General features: G+C 36.2%; 1 protein-coding gene across 2 annotated transcripts in view; it reads left to right on the top strand.

Moving 5' to 3' along the window:
* Positions 1–23,634, top strand: part of NAB1 (NGFI-A binding protein 1) — a 58,805-nt gene that overhangs the window by 11,518 nt on the left and 23,653 nt on the right. For both annotated transcript variants that reach the window (XM_072612688.1, XM_072612687.1), the window contains exons 2-4: positions 8,600–9,434; positions 14,841–14,974; positions 17,448–17,499. In XM_072612688.1, coding sequence (XP_072468789.1) covers positions 8,616–9,434; positions 14,841–14,974; positions 17,448–17,499 — 1,005 coding nt within the window. In that variant the 5' untranslated portion in view covers positions 8,600–8,615. The remainder of the gene's footprint in view (positions 1–8,599; positions 9,435–14,840; positions 14,975–17,447; positions 17,500–23,634) is intronic.

A 23,634-nucleotide genomic window follows, 5' to 3' on the forward strand; every position in this document is an offset into this window, starting at 1 on the left:
CTGTTGGCAAGTTTGTATTATATATCTCTTTATAAGTCTTTCCCCTTACAAATCCACCATCTTGGTGCAGACCCCCATCTCTTTTATCCACTCTGTTGACAAGTTGTATTGTTGCTACCTTCACAGCATCTCCATTATGTGTCTCTTTATAAGTCTCTCCCCCTACAGATTCACCATCTTGGTGCAGATCCTTATCACCTCATGTTTGGGCTATTGCCATAGCCTGCTGTTCAGTCTTCTGCTTCAGGTCTCTCCCCTCTCTAGTATATCCTCCACTGTGTTGCCAAAGTGATTTTCCTAAATCTCAGGTTTGACTGTCATTCTCCCACTCCAGAAATGCTCCCTGTTCCCTCCAGAATCAAATATAAAATCCTTTACTTGGCACTTATAACCCTTCATAACCAGGCCTCAGTTCTCCCATTCTAATCTTCTTATACTGGTACTTCTATCCATGTAGCAGCTAGTGGGATCAGTGGATAGAACCCTGGGGTTGGAGTCAGAAAGACTGAGTTCAAGTCTGGCTTTAAACAGTTCTTAGCTGTGTGACCCTGAGCAAGTTACTTAACTTCTACTTGTCTCAGCTTCCTCATCTGTAAAATGGGAATAATAATGCCTATTTCCCAGGGTTGTCATAAGGATCAAATGAGAAAATAATTGTAAAGTGCTTAGCACAGTGTCTGGCACATCTATCTATATATGTCTATGTATGCACAAATAAATTTGCATGTAACATATGCATATATGTGTGTTTATATATATTACATATACACACACACAATCTCTCTCTCTCTCTCTCTCTCTCTCCAATAAAGCTATACAGATCTCTTTGCTGTTTCTTACACACAATGTTCCATCACTGAATTTCTTGCCTTTTCACTGACTGTCCTTCCATTCCTGAAATATTCTCCCTCCTCACTTTGACTTCTTTTCAAAACTCAGCTCAAATCCCACCTTCTTTAGGAGATCTTTCCTAGTCTCTGTCACTACTAGTTCCTTCCTTCTGAGGTCTCCTTTCATCTACACTGCTGTTCTCTTGTATGTACCTAGTTAATTATTATGTTAGCCTTTCCCCATTAGTAGGTCAGCTGCTTGAGAGCAGGAGATGTTTTGCCTTATCTCCCCTGCACTTAGCACAGTGTTTGATGCAAGTAACTAGTGCTTAATAATTGATTGTTGACTGAATGAGTGATTGACTGCCAGGTACCTTACCTAGGTGATGAGGATACAAATGCAAAATTGAAAAAAAAAAGTCCTTGCTCCAAAAATTCTTACAGTGTAATATTGAATTTCTGATTTTTTATAGCCCCTTATTGAAAAACTGTCCGGTGAGATAGATTGTACTACTAGCACCCCTTTTTTTAGTCTCTTCTCCAAAATCTTTGTACAGGAGTCTGGCTACATGGGAATTTGGCAGGTAGCCCATGGGCCCACTCTGGCAAGAAGAGCTCAGGTTTTTGAAAGTCAGCTAAGGCAGGGAAGAAGATGTGTAAGTTGTTTATTTATTAGTGGAGGAACAGGTCAGATCCAGAGTCCAGGCATTCTTTGGAATCTCTAACCGATCAGTTGACACCAGAAGTAAGCTAATCATGGCATGACATGGGGTACCTTCTGCCCTGTTTTATATTACCTGAAGATATTGGTGTACTTTGGCTCACAGGAGTTATTTGCAACTGAAAGGAGGTTAGATGACTGCTAGTGAGATGATTTGAATGTATTAAGTGTATATGCAAAATATGTGATGTATAATATACAGCACATATATTAGCAAATTCTGGAAGAGATTATTCAAATTGTCTTTGTGTCTTTGGGTAAAATTAGAACAAAAAGTTCAGAATAAATTTTTTTAAAACCTTAAAATTCAATGAAACGTTCTAGATTAGTCCTTTATATATTGGATGTTTCTTGTGAATTGTATGCTGATCTGGTCTGATGACCCTTTGATCAGCTAGTCTTCAAACAAGTTTTTGTTAAGTTCTTGCTTCTTGTGAAGCACTGTGTTAAGTGCCTTTGATACAAAGAAGAGCAAAAACATCGTACCCTACCCTCAAGGAACTCGTATTCTAATAGCATTTTGACTAACGTTGGTATTGTCCAAGTCTGTAAATAGTGGTTTTGATGTTTACATCATCTCCTGCCTTTGGTTGGCATCCAGACCTTTCAGAGTGCACATATTTATTTTAATTTTTTTCGCTCATAAGTTTTGTTTCAATAATCTTAAGATTTTTATAGAATTAAGATTTTTTACCTTCTAAAAAACTGTTTCTTAACTGTTTCTTAACTGACAGTTTTCATTGATTCATAAAAGAGTTTTTTAATTAAACTTTTTATTAAAAATTTAACACTGAATATCAATGCAGCCAACTAAATTAATTTAGGAATTATTTGTTAACTTAGTTGCAGTACATACAATATCATAACAGTTTTTTCAGTCACTATCCATTAGGAATCTTTGTCCATTTACTCTTGTTCATTTTTTCCTCTTGCATAGTTATAGTGTATATTCCATTTTTCTGGTTCTGCCTATTATTTTATTTTTTACCTTGAACTATTTCATACAGATCTCTTTAAAAAAATCTTTAATGATTAGCCTTAATTTCATTGTAGTATTCTATTACATTAATGAATTACACTGTTAGACATTTAGATTGTTTCCAATTTTTTGCACATAAGACTGCCATGTAAATCTTTGAAAAAAATAGTATTTTCAGGTTATATTCCCAGCAATAGAATTTTTGGGTCAAAGAGTATGGTTATTTTTGTAATATTTATTGAATAATGTCAGATTGCTTTACAGGAAGATTTTGTGATTTTTAAATTCTATGGGCAATATGTACTTGTTTCTCCATAACCTTGTTAGTTAGGTTTCATTGTTTTTGATTCTTTTTGCTGGTTTCATGGGTGTGGAGTAGGACTTCAAAGTTGTTTTAGATCACTTCTCTTTGATTATTATTGAGATTATTCATTTTTTCAACTGATGAGTAGTCATTTGTACTTCTTTTTTAATAATTTTTTCTACTTGCCCATATGATTTTTTAAAAAAAGTTTCTTACATATTTTAAGTGGCAAGTTTTTATTTCATTTTTGCTGTAAAGATTTTTTTTTTTACATGTGGTCCATAAAACTTTAACTACCAAATGTAAATGTCTTTACTGCTTCACTCATATATATTTAAATAACTAATTCTTCCTTCTCCCTGTATTCTGCTCTTCCCAACCTGGATTTCTCTTCCCTGGCTCTGAATGTTAGGTGGGCAGAGTTAGAGAATTAGTTATGTTAATGGTCTCTTGTACAATTTTGGGATGAGAAATTTCATTGTAGTATTTAAGTGCTTAATGTTTTGACTACAAAATTTCATAGAGATGTTGAAAAAAATTTTAATTTTTTTCCCCATTAAATATAGAAGTCACAAATCATAGCATTTTTGAGCAATGCAAGTTTCCTAGGCTTTCTCTATTTCAGCTTAGTGGAATGTAAACTTGAAAGCAGGAAATATTTTTAAATTTTGTCTTTATATTCCCAATACGTGGAGCAGTACCTTGCACAGAGCTGATGCTTAATAAATGTTTTCTGACTTAACTTACCTCTTATTTTACAAGTGATAGAAAATGAAATGCAAAGATCAGGATTGTGTTTCTATTCCAACTCAGCCATTCATCAACTCTTATCTCAATTACAGGATACCGTTAAGGGCAACTAATTTTGATTGAAATTTGGCATAACCCCCAAGCTTATCAAGATCTGGCCTATGTTCCTATTATTATTCTACTAAAGCAGCTCCTTTGAAAAATTACCAGTAGCTTTTTCTGTGTCCTTCTGTTCCTAGACTATTCTGTAACTTTTGACCTTGGCCACCCACATCTTGAGGCTCCATTTTTTTTTTCTTTAACTGATCCTGAACGATTGATCTTTGTCCTTCCGCCTCTTAATTAAATGCTTCTCTCATAGCTCTGGTGTCAACCCCCTACTCTATTCTCTGTACTCCAGTGACTTTACTTATCACTTCTGTCCAGATGATATCTGGATGTGTGACTCCATCTCTGACTTATAACCTATACCACAGGCCAGTATTTCCAATTATCTAACTGACATTTTCACTTTAGGTGCCCCACTGCCTTCTCAAATTGAGGGTGTCTGAGACAGAAATCTGACTGCATTAAATCTAGCATTCATTTGCATATCATTTACATGTGGTTGATTTAACATGACATGGCAGAGAATTCCTCTTTCTTCCTGTTCTTTTTCTCCTAATGATCTCTGAGATTCGTTCAAACTCTTAATATTCTATTTCTAAGATTCCTTCCAGCATTTATGTCCTATGGACTTTATTTGTGCTAAGAATGTCTTAGCTTTAACTTCTATGATCGATATTAGTTGAATTTGTATACACTCTAAAGCTAACAGAGTGGTTTACTTATCTGAGAGACATGAAGCTAGGGTATGCTGGTAAATGTTTAATAAACAACTAGAAAAATGTATGCAGGACACACTTTAAAGTTTAATTAGCATTGGTAACATTATCTCCATCACTTTAAGTTTAAACAATCAAAGCAATAAATCAAGCTGTGATATGTACTGTTTGCCAATTTCTTAGATGTAAATGCTTAGATAGAAAATTTAATAGTTAGCTCTTGGTGGGAGCTGACTCTAGCACACCCCTGAATGACAGGAAATGGGGGAAGGAGGAGAAGGTAGGGAATAGAGACTGAAGAGAAAAGCGGAAGGGAACTTGGAGACTATCTGGTTATTCTGGTCCAGTCTATTTTAGTCTAGTTGCCTCATTTTAAAAACAAGGAAAATTAGGTTCACACAGTGAGTTGACTAAGATCACACAAGTGACACAGAACCAATACTCAAACACCAACTTTCTGTCTTGGTGATCAGGACCCTTGCACTGAAACCATTATGTTTCTCATATGTGTATGTTTCACTGTGTATGAGTGTAGATTACTGTATTTGGGTACGTATGTGTTTACGCATAGGACTGTAACACTGTTTCCCTTGGCCTGATTAAACTTAAAGGGTAGAGGGAAGGAGCTGGACAGTAAGCTAGAGTTGTCTGTCCTCTTCTGTCCTTCACTTTCCCCAACTCCAGAACTGATCCTGAGTTGTGAGTGGAAGGTCAGGCAGGTGTGGCTAAAGGAAAAGATGGAGCTTCTGCTAATTCAGAAGGCCAGGGAGGCTAGCAATACATGGGAACCAGTATCGGTGACCACTCTGGGCTCATAGACCTTGGCAGAACCTTACCCTGCCAGAATGAACTAGTCCAAGACAGCCCCAAGGAAAAGGGAGGGAAAGGAGAACTGGACTCACTCCTCCAGTCTGATACCAAAGGGCAGAAAAACCTTCCATGGTTTGGAGCCAGCTTAGCTTCTCTCTCACTGTGCCTTAGGACAGGTTCTAGTCTTCTCTGTATTTCACTTTCCTAATCTATAATAAGGAAAGAATCTGCCCATTCTCTCTGTCCCTCAGTGTCTCTAACTAAGACAAATACTGAGAAAAATATATGCTATCATGTCATCCTATTCTACCAAATAGATTCCTTCAGCTTCCCTGGCCTCTCTAGGGATAGCCGGTGGTGTTCGGGGTAGTCATTAACCAGTCACCAGTGCCTCTTGGAATCTGGTGCTCCCTTCAGAGCTCTTAGCTCAGATGCCACACAGGACTTCCTTGAGCTCCCTCTTCATTAGTGTTCTTCCCTCATCTCAAAGTTGAATGTACTTTGTATAGACCTTATAATTACTCTTCTTTGTACCCATTGTAGATGTTCAGTAAAATGTAAGCTCTTTGCAGTCAAGGAGTGTTTTGTTTTTCTCTACTTACCCTGGCACTTAACTTAGCTCCTTGCATGTAGTGACTTCTTAAACACTTATTGGATGGCTCTTACTGCATCAGAGACAAAATTCCTCTTCTTGGATTTCAAGGTCCCTCATAATGTGATCATACCTTACTCAGAACCGCTCTTTAACATAAGCTTTTTATCCAGCCTTTTATTCTCATTCTCCACGAAACAAGCATGGTTTAACCTTTATTCCTTTATTATACTGTCTACCCATAAAATCTGACCTCAGACACTAACTGGGTGACCCTGGGCAAATCACTTAACCACCTTCTGCCTCATCTTTCTCATCTGTAACATGGAGATAATCATAGCACCTAACACTCAGGGGTGTTGTGAGAATCATATGAGATAATAATCATAGCACAGTGCCTGGCACATAAGTGAATGTTATATAAATGTTAGCTATTATTATCTGGAATGTATTTCTCTGGGCTTCATTTTCCTCACTTATAAAATGAGGGGATTAGACTGGATTAGACTGGTTGGGCCTCTGAGGACCATCCCAGTTCCAAATCTTGTGATCATAAGTTTGATTTGTGGTTCTATCTGAAGAGTTGCTGACAAAAAATAAAAAATAATGGTTATATTTTCTACAGCATTTAATGGAATTCAGTGAATTTTGGCATGTGCCTAGATAGATGAATGTCTTAGGAGGAAAAAACATTACTTACTCCATGTAAAAATTACCATCTGGATATAACTGCCATAACATTCATTAGGAAAAAATAATTCCCTTATCTGTTCTGATGGATAGTGTGCTTCACTTTATGTGTTTCTACTGAGGGGAGGTCCACAGATCCCAGAAGCACTTGTTGGATGATTTTTGAAGGCAGTTTTTTAAAAAATTACATTTAAAAATAATTTAAAACGTTATTTTTATTGCATTCTCTCCCTTCTACTTTCTCCTAACCTTGTCACCCCTAACATTTAGAAAGAAAGAAAAACAAAAGCCACTACAAACATGTCTAGTCAAGCAAAACAAATTCCCACATTTGCCATGTCATCACCTTTGTATCTAGGATTTGCGCAGAATGTTTCATTGACAGTTCTTGTCAATGGCCAACAGCGGTTGGCCATTGTACAGGTTGGGTTACCTAAGCTTTTCAAAGTTGTTTGTCTTTATAGTATTTTGTTATTGCATAAACTAGTCTCCTGACATCACTTTGCAATGATTCATGCAGATTTTCCCCAGATTTCAATAATCCTCTTCATTTTTTATAGCACAAGGCTATTCCATCTCTTGCATATACCATAACTTATTCAACCATTCCCCAAATGATGGTCACCCCCTTAGTTTCTGATTCTTTGTGACTACAAAAAGAGTGACTGTAAATATTTTTGTACATATGGCTCCTTTTCTCTTTGAACTCTTTGGGCTATAGACCTAGTAGCAGTATTGCTGGGTCAAAGGGCATGCACAGTTTAATAGCTTTTTGGGCATAGTTTCAAATTGCTTTCCAGAATAGCTGGACCTGTTCACAGTTCCACCTACAGTGCATTAAGGTATGAGTTTTTACACATCCCCTCCAGCATTTGTCCTTTTCCTTTTTTTTTTTCTCTTGCCAGCTTTGCCAATATGATTGGTGTGAGGTTAATTCTCAGAGCTGCTTTAATTTCAATTTCTTTAATTACTTGTAATTTAGAACATACTCTCAGTCAACTGGCCCAAACTGGCCTCTAACCTATGGATGACTGGAGTTGAACAGAGCAGACTAGAGAGAGGAGAGTCAGGAATCAAACAGAAGTTTAATTTCAAAGTGAGGAAAATGACTTGCAAGTGATGAGGGATATTAGATCCAAGACATATGCCGGGGCCCCCTAGTGGGGGAAGCCACTTTAGTGTGGGCAAATGTCATTACTTATAGCAGTGGCTACACTGTAAGCTGTAGCCCTGACAATGAAGGGTGACAGCAACAATGTGACAAGTTTGATTCATAGCAGGGCTTCATGACTGAAACTTGTCCAAGCTTGTCTGGTGCTTCTGTGAGCTCAGAGAGAACATCTGGTGCTGGTCAAAGCAATACAGTAATTACGTGGAACAATTTTGGGATTTTGCTGTGACTGAGATCATCTAGAGAGTGAACGCAAAGGATTGTTGTTATGCCAATCTCAGGGCACAGCTTGCTTGATGGACCTTAGATCTGGAAAACAGTACGTCTCCTAATAGTATCTTTACGTTTGAAATGACTATTGATAACTTGGATTTCTTCCTCTGGCTTGTTCATATCCTTTGACCATTTATCAATTGGGAAATCGTTCTTGTTCTCATAAATTTGAAACAGTTCTCTATATCTTAATCTATATATCTGTAATCGATATATCTAAATTTGAAACAGCTTTCTATATTTTAGAAATGATAACCTTATTTAAAAAACTGACTGCAAAGATTTTTTTTTCCAATTTCTTGTGAAGGTTTTTAAAACAGGACTTTTTGTGTCATGTTGCATTTTTGACAACTTAGTTCAAATTTAATTTTATGCTTTAAAACTTGAATTTTAAACTTTTTATACAACATTTTTTGTGCCAAAGCTTATAAAAACAGTGATGTCTATCACAATATTTTCTTTCCAAATATAGGTAACTCCCATCTTTTTTAGTACTATAAAACCTTTGATATTTAGTTTGTTGAAAGAATAAAGTGCAGGTGAGATGATGTTTATAAATTACATTGAAATCCTAAAATGTTATACAAATATGAGTAGCTGTTTTTGAATAGTCATGAATAATCTGATGAATTTTTCCTCTTCTTTGCTCTTTCAGGTTGGCCTTCTCAGTAATGGCATCAGCTCTACCTAGGACCCTGGGGGAGTTGCAGTTGTATCGAATATTACAAAAAGCCAATCTTCTTTCTTATTTTGATGCCTTCATCCAACAAGGTGGTGACGATGTCCAACAGCTGTGTGAAGCTGGTGAAGAGGAGTTTTTGGAAATTATGGCCCTAGTGGGCATGGCTAGCAAGCCCCTTCATGTCAGAAGGTTACAGAAGGCTTTACGGGACTGGGTTACAAACCCTGGCCTTTTTAATCAGCCTCTAACTTCCTTGCCTGTCAGTAGCATCCCCATTTATAAATTACCAGAGGGTTCGCCTACATGGTTGGGAATGTCCTGTAGTTCTTACGAGAGGAACAGCAATGCTCGGGAACCTCATTTGAAGATTCCAAAATGTGCTGCTACCACATGTGTGCAGAGCCTGGGGCCAGGTAAGTCAGATGTTGTGGGGACCTTAGCGCTACAGAGTGCCAGTGACTCCAGACTTTGGCAAGGTCACCACACTACAGAAAGTGAGCACAGCCTCTCCCCAGCAGACCTTGGCTCCCCAGCCTCACCAAAGGAAAGCACGGAGACTCTAGATGCAGCTGCTGCTCTGTCCGTGGCTGAGTGTGTGGAACGAATGGTCCCCACGCTCCCCAAAAGTGACTTGAATGAAGTGAAAGAATTGCTGAAAACCAACAAGAAATTGGCTAAAATGATTGGCCACATCTTTGAGATGAATGATGACGATCCACATAAGGAGGAGGAGATTCGGAAATATAGTGCAATATATGGGAGATTTGACTCAAAAAGGAAAGATGGCAAACATCTCACACTTCATGAGGTAAAAACAGAACAAAACTGCATTTAGGTACTTTTTTCCCTCTTCCTCTTTTCCACTTTCTCTTCCATATTCAAGAAATGGTACCTTTCTTAAACAATAAATTTAGAAACATTTTAGAGCAAAATATATTTATTTCATTTAAAATGTACACTAGAAATGCCCTCAAAGCATATGCTACTTGAAAGTTTAGACTTTTAATGATTGGGGCAACTAGTTAGTACCATGGATAGAGTACCAGGCTTGGAGTCGGGAAGTTGTTGTTTAGTTGTTTTTCAGTCGTGTTCAACTCTTCGTGACCCCATTTGGGGTTTTCTTGGCAAAGATACTGGAGCAGTTTGCCATTTCCTTTTTCAGCTCATTTTACTGATGAGGAAACTGAGGCAAAAAGGGTTAAGTGACTTGTCTCGGATCACACAGCTAGTAAGTGTCTGAGGCCAGAACTGAACACAGAAAAGATGAGTCTTTCTGACTCTACCTTCCAAGGTTGTTGTGAGGATCAAGAGACATAATAATTGTAAAGTTAAAGTGTTGTGACACGGTGCCTGGAACATAGTAAGTGCTACATAAATGTTTCCTATTTTTATTGATCTTAATTATTATCTTTGGAGAAAAGGGCTGGTGGAATATAAAAGATGTGTAGTATGTTAAAGTACTTAACACTTTCATGATTTTTGTATTGAACTCAAAGATGACAGATTTTGAGGTATATAATGTTACTTTTGTAAGAAATCTCAGGGCTCAAGGCTCTCATGAAAACATCAAACTATTGCATTTATAATACAGTTTGCATGTGATTATTTTGGATAGATATAAAATTCTTAATGACTTTTATAACTAACCATTTTTTTAAAAATTAAGGGAAAATAAACAGAACATAAAGCAGTTTCAGATTGTACCAATAAAAGTTCATGTTAGATCAGTGTTCCACGGATTTTAATGACTTTTTAAAAAATGCTTTTAGCTTGACTTTGGCATAAAAATTCTTAGCTTCATACCCTTGCAGCTCTATATATCCAAAATTGTCCTGATTAAGTACAAAGAGTGCCAGTAAAATTTTTCTGGTTTGCATTTATGTGTATTTTTGAGAAATTAAGTTATGCATCATTCTTTAAAAATAAAAAAAAAATACAGGTGATTGAGCCATTTATCCTTTTAGGAATAAGAAACAAATATGAATTCAATATGTATATAAATTGAACAGTCACTATGTGCATTTGAATTGATTTTTAAGTTTGTAACAAAATTTGTTGCCAATTTGGACAGTTCGGTAACAGTTTAGAGTATAGTATTCTGAACTTTTGAATTTGTCTTATGGTGGGTTCTGTCATCCCCACATATACATGTGCCTTTTTCTTGTAATAAATCCAGTTGTAATGTACATCTCATGGGCTTGTGTTGATGTTTTTGGTTAACGATTTTTAGGGACCAGTAAAGAGTGGTTTACAGTATAATGGTAAACAACTCCTTTAGGTAAATGAAGGCACCTATCCACACTGTGAACTTCTTTCCCTGCTGTTCTATGAATTCACAGTCTAGGGAGGGGAAAAAGCTCTCAGTGATTCTGGAAAGCATGCTTTGCAGTATAATCTTATAACTCTTTGATACTTTAAAATATTGTATAAAAATCTTAAGAACAGGTATAATTTTAACAGAAGACAACTATGTTTTCAGTAAGATCTAAAGTCTGCCATGTTTTTTTAGCCCTGTTTAAATTGATTTTAAAAATGTAAATAGAACACAAAGTCAACACTAAAAGACCATATTTGGGGAAATGTCAGAGGGGTCAGGAATAGGAATGAATTGTTTTGTGAACCCGCTCTACCTATCCGTTTAAAAATTAAAGATGGGAGAGGTATCTCTCGACTGATGAAAGGGGGATCTTCCTAGCTGCTTGAATAGATCCTTGGGGAAACTGTTCCCCAAGAAGCTCCTGCCTTTCTCTGGGGCATATAAAGGTATTCATAAGCTATAAGACTAACATCACTAAAATGATATGACTAAAATGGGAATTCTTGATAAAATTCTTTGCAGAGCTCTCTAAATTCGAACTCATGCTATTGCGTAGTTTTCCTTGACTTCATGAGTCTCGTCCTGTAATACTGAACCCATGAAGTTCCTGAGCTGTTAATCTACCAATTCTGGCTTAACTTTTATTGCTGGTAAAGTTTCTTTAGCTATTAATTATTAGAATTAGGGTATTATAGAATCCTGGACAAATTAAAGGGAAAAAAAGTAATTTTCAATTTGTTTAATCCTCTATTTCTTTTTGTCTATGGCAAATTTGTCTGTTTCAAAATAATTAGTTGAATTTGTCCAAAAGACTAAAGACCAAGAATGTTGTAGTTTGCCCCAGAAATTTATTCTTGTGTATATACACAGGAAATTAGATTTTATGGCACATAGAAAACCAAGTAAATAATTAGAGACCAAGTCATGATTATAAAACCTTCTAACTAAAATACCAGTGATGGTTTTTAATTCTTTGATTTCATCGATAGCTTAGACATATTATTCTGCGTTTTCTGGTGAAGCCAAGGAGCATTTTCAAAGCCTTAGAAGAGACATTGGATGTAAACAATTGGTACTGATGACTACCTTCCTCTTTTTTCTTTTTTTTTGGCCCTCCTTCACATGATTTCAAATGGTATTCTTGGATCAAATATTTAATGAAAAGCTGGAGAAAAAACAAAAAGACTTCACTAATTCAGACCGCCTTTTATTATTCACTTAACAAAGATTTATTGAGGTTTGTTATGTGCAAAGCAATATGAGGTAAAAATACTAAAATAAATAGTAAGATATGCCCCCTGCCCTGAAGGAGCTTATAATCTAGTAGGGAAGAAAAACATTAATGGGCAGAATAAATATTAATATAGCTTTCAGATTTTCTAAAGCTTTAGTTCTCATATTTGTGGTTACTATTATTGTCATTTCGAAATTCAGATGGAGATGCACCTCTAGGCCATATGTTGACATGGCAGGAGTATATAAATATAGATGCATACCAAATGATCATTGATGGTCCAGATCTTAAAACATTATGATTTTCATTACTTATCATGGACTCTTTTTAGTAGAATCAGTCTCCAGTATGTATGTGTCCGAGGAAGAACTTGAACTTGGGTTTATTTATACTCCAGAGTTGTCTCTATCTGTCTTACTGCATTGTCTCTAACCGTAGAGGTTAATCATCAGAAATTCTGCTTTCAGTGAAGGAAATGTTTGCTTCGGAAGATGTTTATTCATTAAGTGTATTCTAAATGAGGGCAACTAGATGGTCCAAAGGATAGAGTACTGGGCCCTGGAGTGAGGAAGACTCATCTTCCTGAGTTCAAATCTGGCCACTGGAGAAGAAAATGGCAAGTGTCTTTGCCAAGAAAACACCAGATGAGATCATAGAGAGTTAGATATAACCAAACAAAATTCTAAATATATATATATTTCTGTTGGGATTTATTGAATTTATTATGTTGCATGGACCTAGGATTCAGATAGTGCAGTGGAAAATCTATTGCATTGGTATCAGAAGACCTGAGTTCAAATTCCAGTTTTTCTACTTAGAAATCTCTGTGACCTTAATCTCTCTGGCCCTCAGTTTCCTCATCTGTAAAATGAGATTGCTCTACCGAATGACTTTAGAGGTGGCCTTCTTGGCTCTATATTTGTGATAGAATATTTTGGTTTTTCGTTTCTAGAATTCACCCATTAAAAGCTCTAAGATCTATTCAGAGGCACATCAACAGATCTTTTCTCATAGACGGTCCTTGAAAGACCTTTAAAATTCAATAAACTTTTTTGGTCTTTTGGAGCCTGAATTCAGAATCAGAGAATCTGTAGTATGTTTTTTTGGTGCATTGTTTTTTGTTGTTTGGTTTTGTTTTTTGTTTGTTTTTTTTCTTACTACGTGATGATGGAAGCACATTGTTTTCAGTTTATAAATGAATTACTTTCCTGTGGCTCTATAGAAAACTTTTCTTTTACGTTCTTTAAAATTTTAATTGATCAATCAGACTTCATAGTAATTTAGACTTGTGAGCTCACGGAATGAATAACTGGATAAAATACAAAAGAGGATACTAGAAAGGTTAGTGGGTAATGCAGTAGCCCAGTTGAAGCTATAAACTTTTTTAGAAAATACTTTTAAAAATTATCCAAAGGTATAATTGTGTATCCAACAAAAATACTTAAAACATTTTCCACTAGTGTTCATTTAGGTTGAGGGCATAGATATGAAGCCAGATTTTCCCACCTACATTTATGATACCTAGCTTTTGGCCCTGAGGTAGAGGAATTAGGCTCTTTATAATTGCAAAAGTCAATAGCGAGTTATTTGGCTCGGAACAAAACTGTTTAAAAATTGGGAGGTCTCCATGGTATTCTGAGTGAAAGGCTTACCAACTTGTCTAATAGACTGTTGCCTATTGAGTATACATGCTGGGGGCTTTTCAAATACTATGTAGTACCAGGCTCTATTTCTATTGGCTCTGTGATGTAGCAACAACACCAACAAAAATGTGTTGTGGTTCAATAAACAATCTACATTAGAATGTCATTTTGACTCATTGTGTTTCATAATGAAATCTTTTGGCCAAACTGCCACACTTTTAAGATGGTAAAAATAACTTAACAAATAATTTATAATATCTGTGAAGTTTAGAATCAGAAAGCCTCTGAGATCATCTGATTTAACCCTTTCCTTTTAGAGATGAGAAAAACAAAATCCATTTACTTCTTGCCCACATACTTGCTATCCTTATGATTCTCCCCCAAAATAAAATAATAAAATTGTGATTATGATTTTGCTTGGCTCATTTGAGTAGGGTTCTAAGAACATAAATTGGAGGATGTGGCAAGACTATGGGCAGCTTGGTGGCACAGTGAATATAGTACTGGGCCTGAACTCAAGAATACTCATCTTCCTGAGTTCAAATACTTTCTAGCAGTGTGACCTTGGGCAAGTCACTTAACTCTGTTTGCTTCAGTTTCCTTATTTGTAAACTGAACTGGAGAAGGAAAATGGCAAACCACTCCAATATATTTGCCAAGAAAACCCCAAATGGGGTCAGGAAGAGTTGGACACAACTGAACAACAACACAGCAGGACTAGAAAAGAACACCAGATCATCAGTCAGAGGACCTGAGTTCAAATCCTGGCTCTCTTACTTATTTGGAGTGTGACCTTAATCTGCATGTTATATATCCTTTAAGGTAAGGTCTCTTCCAGCTCTAAATCTGTGACTTGATTGTGTTTTCTTGTTAATTAGGACATTAGGAACATGCACATATTCAGAGTTATATAAAGACCTTCCATAAGACCGTTGTTTTTAAGTGAAATGCCATATAAATGAAACAGTCTATGCAATTGAGTGGAAAAGCCTGAAAATGATTTCTGTGTTTAATTTTCAGCTGACTGTTAATGAAGCAGCCGCTCAGCTCTGTGTAAAAGACAATGCCCTTTTGACAAGAAGAGATGAACTCTTTGCCCTTTCTCGGCAAATTTCTCGAGAGGTCACCTACAAGTACACTTACCGAACAACCAAGTAAGCTTTAGAGCAACTGAAGTAACCGAGTGGTAAAAGAAGGGTGCTCAAGCACAATCCCCAGATGCTGCGTGCCTTCCTTCCTCTTTTTAATTCAGTGATCCTGATGGAGTAAAGGGATGACTGTGGTAAACACAGGAAATAAAACACCGTTGAGTTTTCAAAGCATTAGTAACGTAAATTCTGTTATTGAATGTTGTTCATCAAAATATTATGACTGTCCTCTTAGAAATATAAATAATTTTTGGAAGATCTCAAAGGATTCTTCTTCCTTTTCAGAAGCTTTTGTTGTAAATATGATAATTGAATTTAACAGATATTCTTAGACACCTAGAGAAGGAGCTTGGCATAATGGAGAAAGCCGGCCCTAGGATCAGGAAGACCTGAATTCAAACACTGCCTCAGATACATATTGTGAGTTGCATTTGTAAAAAAAAAAAAAAAAAATGCGGCTTGCTCCCTGTCTCTATCCTGTTCTGGAGCACCTATCCTATACAGTGATAAGACCTAGTTAACATTTATTGAACACTCACTGATTGTAAGAAACTGTAGTAAGTATTTATGGGATTTCAAAAGAAGGAGATGATGTGTTACTTATTGGCAAGAAGCTTATAAGCAAATATTCTAAATATTTGCAAAGATCTTGTTGCCTTGTATTTGAGGGGAAAAGATAGCTCTACTATTAACAAGTAAAATATATGACAGTTCTTTTGACAGGCCAAAGAAGCTTATAATACTGAAAACTCTCAATGATGATGGTTTCATAATTTTACCTATAAATATATCATACTTTGAAATATATGCACCGGCTGTGTGGTGTAATGGGAATAGTCCTGGGTTTGCAGGCAGGAATCCTGGCTTTGAGTTCCAGCTCTGATACTTAAAAGCTGTGTGACTGAGTAAATCACTTCAGCTTTTTCCTCATTTATAAAGTGGGCACAGTAATATTTGTGCTAAATAACCTCAGGGTTATAAAGAAAATGCTGTTTAAATCTCTTTGTGAATATGAGCTGTTATTATTTTCATCCACAACTCATCCCCATTAGATTCCTAATCTAGTTCCGAAGGTCTAGGCTCACTTTGCTTTTACTCACCTGTAACCCTAACTAGACCCTCATTTCTTAATCTATCACCTGCAAGACTCCTCACATACCACTACTTTTGCCTTTGCCATTTTAGTGTTATTTGTTTGTTTTTAAGTAGCATCCACTCAGTAGCCAAGGTATTTAAATGGTAGCTTCAGGGGGGAAAAGGACCCTGGATTCAATGGCCAAGAACCTAGGCTTCTTCAGTAGATTATCTTACATTTAGACTTGTACAGACTGCCCCTTTTGCACATGGATAATCAGAAGAAACTGTACTGACTGAGACTCCATTTTCTCTACAGTTTTCTATGTCAAACTAAAAAGTTTAACCTAAAGTAGTCTGTATTACTTTATCTGATATTTTTGTAGAGTTCCTAGAACTCTTGTGAAAATGCAAGTCTTGTCCTCCCATCACAAATTATTTTTAATCTGCTCCTTATTTTTGTATTTTAGTATTTTATTTTTCCCCAATTACATGTTAAAAACAATTTTAAACTTATGTTTTAAAAACTGAGTTCAATATTGTCTCCCTTCCTTCCCCACATCCGTTATTGAAAAGGCAAGAAATTTGATATAGGTTGTACATGTGTAGCGGTGCAAAACATATTTCCATATTAGTCATGTTATAAAAGAAAACATAAACCAAAATAAAAAACCCAAGAAAAATAAAGTAAAAAAAATATGTTTCAATCTGTATTCAGACTCCATTAGTTCTTTCTCTGGGAATGGATAACATTTTTCATCGTAAGGCCTTCAGAATTGCCTTGGATCACTGTATTGCTGAGAATAGCTAAGTCCTTCACAGTAGATCATCATACAATATTGCTGTTATTTTGCATAGTTTTCTCCTGTTTCTACTCATTTCACTTTGCTTCAGTTTATGTCTTTCCAGGGTTTTTCTGAGAGCATTCTTCTCATCATTTCTTATAGCATAACAGTATTCCATCACAATCATATACTACAACTTGTTCAGCCATTCCCCATTTGATGGGCATCTTCTTAATTTCCAGTTCTTTGCCACCATTAATCTGCTGCTTATAACAGGAAGAATTGCAGCAGTGTTTGATTTCTTATTCTTTTCCTGATAAGATGTGAAGTAGCCGGTCAACAAATATCTTTGAATGCTTTTTATTTGGGGGCTACAAATATATAGTGATCATTTCCTTTCTGCATAAGTAAATAGTGACTACTATTTACCTTTCTCCTGGTAAAATTAATGCCCTGGATGTAAACTTGAAAATGATGAGGTGGTGCTTTTCATTGTGCATCTTTAAACAATGACATATATCTAAATTTCAACTGTATAATCTGTTTTAATGAAATATAGAATGAGGTGAATTTAAGAAGAAAAAATTATAATCTTAATTTGTTGCTTATTTTTTTTCTAGGTCTAAATGTGGAGAAAGAGATGAATTATCCCCCAAGAGAATTAAAATAGAGGTATTATTATATTCTTATATGTTTTTGTAAGCCAAAAATCAATTTTTTAATATTAGTAAGGAAAATTGAGATAAGTTATAGAATATCAATTTTGCTTATAGAATAGATTTTAAATATATCATCCTAAAAAAAGATACAGTAAGGCTTGACTAGATTATAAGAATCTTAGAAATAAATGAAACTTTTGGGGTGCCATTTTCCTAACTTTCTTTTTATAGATGAAACTAAAGGACGGAGAGATGAAATGATCTGTACTGTTGTTATGGATGGCAGTTAGATGGTGCAAAGGATAGATCACTGAAGATTCTTCTTTCTGAATTCAAATTTGACCTAAGATACTTAGTAGCTATGTGACCCTGGGCAAGTCACTTAACCCTGTTTGCCTTAGTTCCCTCATCTATAAAATGAGCTGCAGAGGGAAATGGTGAACTACTCCAATGTCTTTACCAAAAAAAACCCCAAGTGGGGTCATAAAGAGTCAGACATGATCAAAAAATGACTGAATAAAAAATTGTTATGGAGGATACAGTCTAAATTAGTGAGACTCAGAATTGTAGACTACTTATAAAAACTGGTAACCAGCAAAGGCTAATAAAATATCACCTGCCAAAATTCTATGAAGAAGAGTGACTTGTAATTTGCAGATAAGTGATTCAATGCTTCTTAAGTACTTGAGTGAAAACCCATTTAGTTTTAGTCTTCTCCTAAATTTTGTTTCATAGGTAATCAACTTAGTACAAATTTAATAGGTAATGGAAAGATAAATAAAGGCAGCACAAATTTAAGTGCACAAATTCCAATTCTTAGACTCAAATAAATAAGACTGAGACCTATATTAGGGGTGAGTGTAGCTGAAATAACAGAATTCTTGTTTTTGTCCTGCAGGTGGTCAAGGGGGGGGGGTATAAAGAGGAATGTACTTCCCTCTCTTAGGGGCGCTCAGGACTGAAGAATGGTTTCATGATCACAGTTTTTAAAAAATTATGTATTGAATAAGCTGCCTGTTTTAAGGCAAACCCAAGCTATGGTACAAAGAAGTTAGTGTCAGCACCTGACTAGAGATTTTTTCTGTTGTCATGTATAGAAGAGAAGGTGCTAAGAGATGGTAGAGTGTTTGTGCTGGAGGTCAAATCAACAGAATCCCCTTTTGGATGCAGAGATCTTTGGTAGCTGCTGGGTTAGATATAACTTTTATATATGGCACCATACTTCCTCTAGTAGTAGGAAGATATAACACATAAACAAAATTTCATCCAAGATTTGTTTATTAAAGTGTGAAAAGGTCTTATAAGGTGGGTCCCACTGCATGGGCCACCAGTGTGGTGAGTCTTTTTGTGTATTAATTATATTAAATTGAATTCTTGTGGTATAAACAATGGGTTGATGGGGCAGATAAAACTGAGGAGGAACTAAAACAGAATAATATTTGTAATGATACTACCAGTGTCTCTGCCATGCTGATGTCAGTTTTAGTTACCTGGTTTATAGGCAGAGCTAGAGGTGCAGGATGAGCTCTCTGGGAGTCGGAGAGAGCTAGTTGTTCCCCATAGAATGCCCTCTGATGTTAGAGGGTGTGCATGACAGCCAGGTACTGGTCATGGTCCCCCCTAACTGCTTACATATATAAGCTCTTTAAAGGGTTACAAACAAAAATGCCTTGGGAGGTCCAGAGAAGGAGAAAAGTCCATTGCCAATGAGGAGTTGGAAATGGAAGCCTTCCTTAAATTGGTGGCATTTGAATTGGGCTTTCAAGAATGTGTAGAAAATTTGTAGGCTCAGAGGTGCAAGGAAGGGCATTCTAGGCATTCCAGTAGATTATAAGTCAGTTTTACTTTTGTTATTGTTTCCCTGGAACCTAGTACTGTGCCTTGTACATAGTAGTGCATAATAAAAGTATTGGTTGAATTGAATTGCATTAAATAGGCTTTGGGAATACCTGGAACAAAGTCATGGAGACAGGAAAGTTTGAGTTTTGTATAGTAAGAAAAGTGGACCAGTTGGGCTAGAATATAGAATGAGATTAAGAGTGCTAGGGGTAAATTGATACTAAATAATGGAGGTTTTGAGTGCTAGGCTAAGAAGATTGAATTTTGCTAGTTGAGTAGTCGATGGCTATTGAAAGGTTTTGAGTAGAGAGGTGGCATGGCCAGATTTCTACATAATTCATGCAAAGAGTGGTTTGGGGAAGGGGAGAGAATAGAAGTGGTGGATAAGGAAGTAGTTTGGAGAGTGGGTTAGGAGAGTCTGTACTAGGGAAGTGGCAGCTAGATCTGAAATGGTCTCAAAGAGATAGAATTGGCAGGACTTTGTTATTGATTAGAGATTCAAGGTGGAATTAGAGAGAACAGTCACAATTTAGTGCTACTGACAGAAATAGTAAAGTCAGGAGGAAGAGCAAAATTTTTGGAGAAATATGAATCAGTTTTGGACACGTTGAGTTTGAGGCATTGGTACAGTATCCGGGTAAGAAATGTTTCCATAGTCTATTGGAGATGTGGGTCTGAGGGAGCTTAGAGTCCCAGGTTATTTAGGAGCACTTTGCAAAAGCAGTGATAGTTGAGGTAGAGGGTGAGAGAGCAAATGATGTCACCAAGAAGATGATGGAGGACAAAAGACACAGATTATAGAAATAGGGGGAGAACCAGTAGAATGGTATCTGAAGCCAAGATGGAGGGAATATACAGAAGGGGAGATGTTGCTCAACAGTGTCAGATACCACAGAGAGGAGAAGGAGGATTTAGTAATTACCTGGTCATTGGTAACTTCTGAGCAGTTTTAGAGGATTGAAAAGAAAAGAAAATTGCAAAGAGCTGAGGAGAGAGTGAATGATAAGGAAGGTTCAGTTGGGGTTGAGGAGACCTGAGTATTCTTATAAAGAAATGGAAAGGAGCCAGTGGAGAGAGAAAGATTGAAGACAATTCATTATTGATTCAATGTCCTAGAAGAGTTTGTGGGGGTCAGAGGTTTATGTAGAAGGATTAGCCTAAGTAAGAAATAGAGTTTCGTCTTTCTCTGAGAGGAGGAAAGAAAGAGAGTAGGTGATTAAGCTATGAAATATGGGGGAATTGTTGTTTGACTTTCATCTTTTCATTGACTTATGGGATTAAATTATCTCTTGTAAGTGTGGGAGGGTGAGGTTGCTGTTGAGAGCTCCAGGGGAGAAGAATAGGTTTGCAACACTTTATAGGACCAGTAACATAAGGATGAAGTAAGGATAGCTAGAGCAGTATTGCCAAGCCTTAGTGAAGACTGAGCTGAAGTTATGGGAGGGACCTTAGAGTTCATCTATGTAGTCCAAACCCTTCATTTTACATGTGTAGAAACTGAGATTCAGAAAGGTGGGTTGCTGCTGTAAGTTATCAAGTTAGTTATAAGTCAGTAAGCAGAGCTGGGATTAGTACCCGTCTTCATTCCTGGTTCAGTGTTCTGTGCAGTATTGCTTGTCTGCTGATTTGTTAAATGCTTGATTATTTCTCTGAGGACTAACGCACATTGAAAACCAAATGCTTAAGGGAATATTTTGAGGGAAGGGGACTTAAGTGTGAATATGTAGAATATAGCAAAATATATCAGTGATTCAGTCTCTTCTCTGTCTCCTTTGCCTCTCTGTCACTGTCTTTCTTGTTTCATTGATGTAGAGAGTTCCTAATGAGGAACTTCCTATACTAGTGCTAATTGACACCTTCTCTGAAATGTAAAGTCTTAGAAAATGTTGCCTGGGGAATTGAGAGATGAAGTGATGCACAACTGGTATTTGTCGAAGCTGTGTGACTTGAACCCAGGTCTTTTTTTATGCTAGACCAGCTCTCTTTGTATTATGCCAGACTACTTCCCATCTTCTCATTAATTGTTGCTAGAAATTCCTATGTCTTTGTATTTTACGGTCATTTTCTACTAAGAACTTACTTTAAAATGTAAAGAGAATATTTTAAGGAAATGATTGACACAGATGCAGGGTATGGAAAGTTTTGTTTGCTTATTTTTAATTTGTTTGATGTTCTCAGTTCTATCTTGGGATTTTAACACACTGAGTTCTGCAGTGTAATTGGGTCAAATCTTAGGTGTCATCCAAGGATATACTTAGTGGGCACTCTGACCAAAAGGGCCTTTGTAGAGCAGTTTCATCACTAGGAAGTCCACTGAAGGCAGTGATGTAAGTAAGATTCCATGTTTATTAATTGTAATTAATTGATTTCTTATGGTAAAAACTGGAAACTGGTGCTGTAGAAAGGTTGACAGATAAAAGAAAAACTAGGAAAGTTTTGTCCCATTTAGTGGGTTTGAAGAGGAAAGAGAATACCATGAGACTCAAGTGATCAGAAATACAAGTCAGGTAGCAGGGAAACAGAGTTCTCACCTTACTCATTATTGGCGCTACCACTGGCACAGCCATTACCATTCAGATTGCTTTCTGATTTGGCATAAGACCCAATGTCATTATTTCATTATTGATAGTGCTTTAGCGCTCAGTCTAGATGAAAATTTGTGAGTAAACTATTTACCATGTTGCAGCCCATTTTATTGCCCCAATATTAAAAAAAAATCAAAATTCACACCCCATAAAAGTTTTGGAAATAAAGAATTTGTAAGTGTATATGGATAGAAGTATTAAAAAAACTTATTTTTGCAAGACTCATAACTTATATTTTAACATACTATTTTCCAAGAAAAAAATCCTTTTTTGTTTCCTTTAATGAACTATATCATTTTCTTGGAAAACTGGAGCTATTAAACCAGCTAATTAACCTAGGAACTGATGTTGAGATGGCTTTTAAAAGTAGAATTTTCCTCTCTACCTTGTTTTGAGGGATTAAAGCTCTAAGAGGTGATAGATAGATAGATAGATAGATAGATAGATAGATAGATAGATAAATAGATAGATAGTAAATTTACCCTTCAGTCTAGATAGAGGTTCTTCAGCTGGGGTTTATAGATTCCTTCCCCAAAGAGTCCATGTATAGATTTCATGGGGTCCCAGAACTGGGATAGGAAAAAAAATATTTGTTTTCACTAGCCTCTAATAGAAATTGAACATTTCTTCAGTTATGAATTATTCTGAGAAGGTATCCATAGGCTTTACCAGACTGCCAAAGGGTTCATGACATAAAAAAGTTAAGAACTCTTGGTCTAAAGTTTGATGATGAACACGTTTTTTCTTATTGATGTAAAATTTGAAATTTTTCATTTCTGAATATACTTGGTAGCTACATTGACAATTTACTGTTTATTCATTTTCAGTAAAATTTATTTATTTATTTAAAGTTTTCAGCAATCACTTCCATAAGTTTTAAATTTTCTCCCCCTTCTTCCTCACTCCCTCCTCGAGAGGACATGCAGCCTTATATGGGTTCTACACATACAGTCTTTTTAAACACATTTTCACATTAGTCATGTTGCATAGAAGAATTAAAACGAATGGGAGAAACCACGAGAAAAACCAAAACAAGACATAGCACAAGAGAAAATTCATTCTGCATTCCAATTCCATAGTTCTTTCTCTGGATGTGGATGGCATTTTGCCTCAAGAGTCCTTTGGGAATGTTTTAGGTACTTGCATTGCTGTGAAGGGATAAGTCTATCATAAACAGTACTCGAACTCTGTGGCTGATACTGTGTATAATGTTCTCCTGGTTCTGTTCATTTTACTCAGTATCAGTTCTTATAAGTCTTTCCAGGTTTTTCTGAAGTCTGCCTGTTTGTCATTTCTTATAGCACAATAGTATTCCATTACATTCATATACCACAACTTGTTGAGCCATTCCCCAACTGATGGGTATTCCCTCGATTTCTAGTTCTTGGCCATCATAAAAAGAGCTGCTATAAATATTTTTGTACATGTGGGACCTTTTCCCATTTTTATGATCTCTTTGGGATACAGCCCTAGAAGCAATATTGCTGGGTCAAAGAGTATGCACATTTTTATAACCCTTTGGGCATAGTTCCAAATTGCTCTTCAGAATGGTTGGATCAGCTCACAGCTCCACTAGCAATGAATTAGTATTCCAACTCTCCCACATCTCCAGCATTTATCGTCTTCCTGTTTTGTCATGTTAGTGATTCTGATGGATGTGATGTCATTTTCAGTATTTTTACAAATTAACATGAATAGAAATTTTCATGAATAAAATGGCAAAA

Source organism: Notamacropus eugenii, chromosome 5, assembly GCF_028372415.1.
Source record: "Notamacropus eugenii isolate mMacEug1 chromosome 5, mMacEug1.pri_v2, whole genome shotgun sequence".
In the NCBI taxonomy this organism is placed as follows: Eukaryota; Metazoa; Chordata; class Mammalia; order Diprotodontia; family Macropodidae; genus Notamacropus; species Notamacropus eugenii.